The 5,656-nt window shown below is 37.2% G+C and overlaps 1 protein-coding gene across 1 annotated transcript in view; it reads left to right on the top strand.

Annotated features, from left to right (window-relative positions):
• The window catches only part of ncbp1 (nuclear cap binding protein subunit 1), a 20,982-nt gene that overhangs the window by 13,698 nt on the left and 1,628 nt on the right, over positions 1-5,656 (top strand). The window contains exons 17-21 of the mRNA XM_015370665.1: positions 1,334-1,436; positions 1,600-1,693; positions 1,782-1,885; positions 3,157-3,274; positions 3,494-3,637. Coding sequence (XP_015226151.1) covers positions 1,334-1,436; positions 1,600-1,693; positions 1,782-1,885; positions 3,157-3,274; positions 3,494-3,637 — 563 coding nt within the window. The remainder of the gene's footprint in view (positions 1-1,333; positions 1,437-1,599; positions 1,694-1,781; positions 1,886-3,156; positions 3,275-3,493; positions 3,638-5,656) is intronic.

The raw sequence follows: 5,656 nt of genomic DNA on the forward strand, positions 1-5,656 counted from the left end.
CCACGCTTCAAAATTGGGCATAAATCAAAAATATCTGCGACAATCTCACTGCGACACACTGCTGCAGGAGGATAACCAGCTCTTTAGTTTTACCATTTGGCCCAAATGGAGCCATCAAAAATCACAAGAAGTTATAAGCTACATAAGAAATACATTTTATATGAAAAAAGAGAACACAATTATTTTTGGCAACTTCAGCAGATATATACAAAATATGGAAATATGGTTACACGCGCGCACACACACATATATATATTCCATTTAACTTTTTTTATTTACTGACCACATTAATTAGACCTCAGCTCTCTCACAGAGTAGCTCCAATCATGCCCTGTTCTGCATAGACCTGCACATTTTTGCATTAAAGTTGGGTGAGGGTGGTCATCCCCCAGTCTTTGTTATATAATTTTTTTAAGACATTAATATATTTGTATGAATTTGAAAATTTGGCCCAGAGCTCAAGTGCCTGGACCGTTTTGTTCAAAATAAAGACAGCATGATCAATCAGAGCTTAACATTTTGAATGAGGTATCTATTCAAGATTCTTTTAGCCTGAGATCTGACTAAATCTGAATTAAAGTGTTCATGAGACTAAAACTATGACTTAGATCTCCAGACTGAAACTAGACCCAAATTGGAAAGAAGAATATTAAACATTTTCATCAAAAGACAGACATCTATTTCAGATGATGTTAAATATCTGTTTTATTTAATTTAGATAAGTGTCTGGAAATAATGTGATAAAAGTGTGACATACATTTCATAGCTTAGCCTGCCTTCCTATTTCCTAGTTTTATTAATGGCAGTTCTATTAACCTTAGATTTTTCAAAAACGTCTGAACTCCTAGCTGCTTTCTACCAGTACAGTGCGATTACTGTTCCCATTTTGGTTTCTCTGTGGCAACACTGATAAGGTAAATCTGTCGCATTAGGCAAGCAATGCCTCCTTTTGGTGGAACCCAGTAATTGCGGATTGACAACATGTGCCTAATTGAGTCATAATTGGTCGTCCCAAGTCTTTAAACACAAGCACTTTTTCTTGAGGTTTGAAAATATACTGCTGTCTGGTGCCATTTTAGTTTAACAAACATGGATTATTTACCAGTGCTGCACGTACAAAGATCACAAATTAGATGTTCTGTATAGATCTGATCAGATTTGAAATGGGAAAAACAGTTCTACTTTAAATGGATTGTGTACCACACAGCCTAGATTTTTTATCTCCATAGTGCATTTTCCTTTCTATGCTTTGTGGTCATAAGGGCTCTTATTTCTGTATAGTTTCTGTCAAGTGTCCTTTTTCTATTATTTATTTTTTGTTCTGCCTCTGCAGATGAGGGTGAAACCTTCAACCCACTGAAGATCGACGTCTTTCTGCAAACCCTTCTCCACCTGGCTGCTAAATCCTTTAGCCACTCCTTCAGTGCGCTTGGCAAGTAGGTTCCTACCAGCAAAGGAAACATTTATACGATTATAAACACAATAATACATCACACTTTTACAAACAAGAAAGAAATGCTGATTAACACATGCATATATCTACCAATACATGGACAGGGGAAACGCATATAACAAATTTGTTACGTTGAATCGTTCCAGATTTCATGAGATCCTTAAAGCCCTGACAGAAAGTGACGATGGGAAGCTGCATATCCTAAAAGTGGTTTATGAAGTGTGGAGGAACCACCCACAGGTAGCCACACAAAAGGCGCCAAGGGAGAAATGAATGCAAACAAAAACAGCAGCTCCAATGGGTTGAGTGGTTTGACTTTGTGTTTCAGATGATCGCTGTGTTGGTGGATAAAATGATTCGGACGCAGATCGTGGATTGTGCTGCTGTCGCAAACTGGCTCTTCTCTCAGGACATGGCTCACGAGTTCACCAGGTGAGCTGCAGAACGTCAGCTGAAGGTTCAAGGAGCTTTCAATTAAAATAATTCAGTTTGTGGTTAACGTGGATAAAATGTTTTTTAAGTATTTCTTAAGGTGGCTAAGGAGCGCAAACATCATTTGAATACAGGATTTTATAGCAAATTCAAAAGCTCTTGCAAACTAGCAAGCAAAAAAAAAAAAAATGAAGCCAACACAAAAAACATGCAAGTAGGAAAAACCGTTGCAAATTTTAAAAAAGTGTCATAATCGAAGTGCTCCAGACACTAGTGGGAGATGAACATTAACTTCAGAACATAAGGATTTCTTTAAATAATGATTATGCAGCAGATCCTTACAAAAACATAAATGGTGTGCTGAAGGACATCCAAAGGAAAGAAAGGGTACGTTTTCAGTTGAGCCTTTTTTTAAACACTTGGACCCAATCCCAAACGGGCCCTCTTTGACAGGCCTCCTTCTCAGGTCCTCTGTAAAAATTTTATATTATTATTATTAAGAAAGAGGCAAAAATAGGGCATCACCACAGCAACAGCTTCTTTTGTTTTCCATTGAAGGGAAGAGACCCTCCAAAAGTCAGAGCTGCAAGTGTGACTTCATTGTGAGGGACACTCGATACTTAGTCATAGGGTAGTCGTATTTAAATTTGAAATCATTCTGCTTGTACAACTTTACTTTATTCACTCCTGTAAAGTCGGGGCACGACTCGGGAGAATTCGTAACTGCAACCGTTGGAACAGCCATTTCCCTACGACTGAAATTGGTAGTGGATGGCCTGTATCTCCGAGTATCCCTCTTGAACCTTCATTAAGGGTCCCAAATGAGATGGTGATGGTCTCCCCCTTGTGATCTGGTGCACTTCTGTTTTGCAGTGCTAGTTTACAGCTTTTCTCAACTTGCAGATGTTTTTACTCCCTGCTTTTACTCCCTGTGTGTATTGTTTAGTGTGTTAGCGTTAGTTTTATATTTGCAAAGGTTTTTGCGTTTGAAGCATTTTTCGGCTTTGATGTTCTCAATTTTATGTTGTTGCAGCTTTTCTCATTTGTATCTTTTTTTTTTTCTTCTTTAAATAGGGTTTTTGTTTTTGTGTGTTCGTCTTATTGTTGTTTTTTATTTGCTTGTTGGCTTATTGTTGGTTTTAGTACATTTCTTTGAGTTTGTCATTGCATTTGAATTTGCTGTAAAATCATGTATGTACACAGCGTTTGCTCCCCTACCCTGATTTCCTCTCTTATATCATCTGTAACTTAAAGTAATTCCATTTATTTAGACTTTTCATCTGGGAGATCCTGCACTCGACCATCCGAAAGATGAACAAACACGTGCAGAAGATCCAGAAGGAGCTGGAAGAAGCTAAAGAAAAACTGGAGAAGCAGCAGCACAAGAGGGTAACCTAAAGGGAGGGGGGGTGTTTCAGAACTTTTATGTCAAATGAGTTCCAAAGATGAAAACAGATCATGTTTTGCTAAAACATGAAACTTTTTTTTTTCACCAAAAAAAAAGAAATGACCAGAAAACATGCTTAACTTAATCAGCATATGTTTACCCATGGCAGGAAGGAACCAGTCTAACCTTCACTTACATTACTTCTGTTTCTGTCCTAACAGCGTGACAGCGGGGACGATGAGGACATGGAGAAAAACAGCGAGGAGGACGATGAAGGTCAGCTGGAGGAGCAGATCGAGAGGCTGCAGGAGAAGGTGGAGTCTGCTCAGAGTGAGCAGAAAAACCTCTTCCTCGTCATCTTCCAGGTATCAACTACCACATCAGAACATTGTTTACATAAACAGGGTTTCCACGGGTCATTAAAAATCATTAAATTATTATTTTTATAAATGAAGGCCTTGAATTGGCATTAAAATTAAATGTGATTATCGTGGCATTTAAAATGCTTTATAAAAAAACGCAATATATCTGCGTGGAAGTGCTTCTGGTTGATCCTAAAGCCGTATGTTCGGAAAAGAAGCTTGAGGCGGTTAAAATGCTAGGGAATTTCAACAAAAGTGGCTGGAAAACGAGGAATTCGGGACATGGCTGCAGCCTGTCGATGGTAAAGATGATGATTTTGCCGTGTTATTTTGTCAGTCAGTCATGGGTACTTGTTGATGGCATTATTATTTCTAAGAGCATTAAAAGCATTAAAAAGCATTAAATTAGAGTTACTTAATCCTGTCTAAACCCTAATAAAGATTTCACCTGAACAAACTCGGCAGTAGCTCATGCCATAAAAAGCGTTAGCTTTTAGGACAATAATTTGCAACTGGACAATGTGTCAATTGGGAGAATTGATCGGCACATTTCAGTAACAAGATGATTCAAAGTGCTTTACATGGAAGAAGAAACTTATTACACTGCACTGCAGGGATATAAAGGCTATTGAATAATTAGCACATATAATTAAATAATAACTAAATTAAAAAATAAGGTATAAAATGATTAGTAAGACAAAGAAAAGAAATATGTACTAAAGACACTAAAGGACACTAAAAAATAGGCCTTTAACCTTGCTGTAAAGCAACTCTGGGTTTATGCATTTTTACAGTTTTCTGGGAGTTTATTCCAGATTGGTGGATATAGAACTAAACACTGCTTCTCCATTTTTGGAGAGCAGATTTGGGCCACTAGACCTAGCAGCTCTGGGTGTCCTGCTGAGACATTAGCCCTTTAATCCTGGAAATGTTCAAGCCTCCAAAGGTTCGCGTCCATCACTACACTTTAATCCAGCTGTTCAAAAATTGCAAACCACAGAAAGTTTAAAACCACTAAATATTTTATTCAACAACTTCTACAGTTAAACGTTTTTATATAATGCTTTTTTTTAAGCCTTCCAAAGTCAACTGTATGGATATCTGTAAAACATTCCCCTTTGGCACTACGGAGATGGTGTTTGTATCAATATTTTTTTTTAATGCACATTTTGAGGTATTTCATAGGAGCTCAGTAAACATGGTTTTATTTGGATAAAATTAGGGTAAAGGTTTTTTATGCTAGCTTGAAGGTGCTTTTGCGGAAAAAAAGTCATTGCTAATAAAGAGAAAGATTAGTTGATCTCATGTGACTGATCAGCCACCGTCCTGGATGCCAGCATTTGAATTGCATGTCTCAGATGACATTTACCATCTTACTTATCATCTAATAGTTAAATAGTTAATGGTTAATTGATCTGTAAACACTTTATAACTCACTAATAAGCATTTTATTTGTCAATTTTGGGTGAGCAATAGATAAAACTGACAAATCTATTGCAAAATAGGGAGGCTACGCTGTTCAGATATATATCATCTAGCGTTTCTTACATTTAAGAACAAGTTCCCACTTTCTGGGCCTTGGAATTATTTTGAGATTAACAAAAAAGACAACTACCTTAGAAGGTTTGAATATTATGGAGGGTTTAAAATTTTACAAGGATGACAACCACTCTCCAATATGTTTGTTTCCCTTTTGAGTGACTTGTTTAACAATAGATATGTCAAGAAGAGGAAGGGTTTTCCTGTTCAGGAGCAGTTTGGTCAGATATCTATCAAAATATATAAAAACTATAAAAAAATAAAAACAAAAAGGGGTTAAGAATGGTATGCTTATATATTTAGATAATTATGTTGAAGCCCATAGTTACTAGGGGTGGAACGGTTCACAAAATCCACGGTTCGGTTCGGTTCACGGTTTCGGGGTCACAGTTTTCGGTTCAGTATATGTTGATTGTTAGCCTGACATGTTGGTCGTGTTGCTGTTGGCATAAACAAAACGTGTTGCACAATGCTTGCACACTG

The sequence above is a fragment of the Cyprinodon variegatus genome, unplaced genomic scaffold (genome assembly GCF_000732505.1).
Source record: "Cyprinodon variegatus isolate N-32 unplaced genomic scaffold, C_variegatus-1.0 Scaffold2, whole genome shotgun sequence".
Lineage (NCBI taxonomy): Eukaryota > Metazoa > Chordata > Actinopteri > Cyprinodontiformes > Cyprinodontidae > Cyprinodon > Cyprinodon variegatus.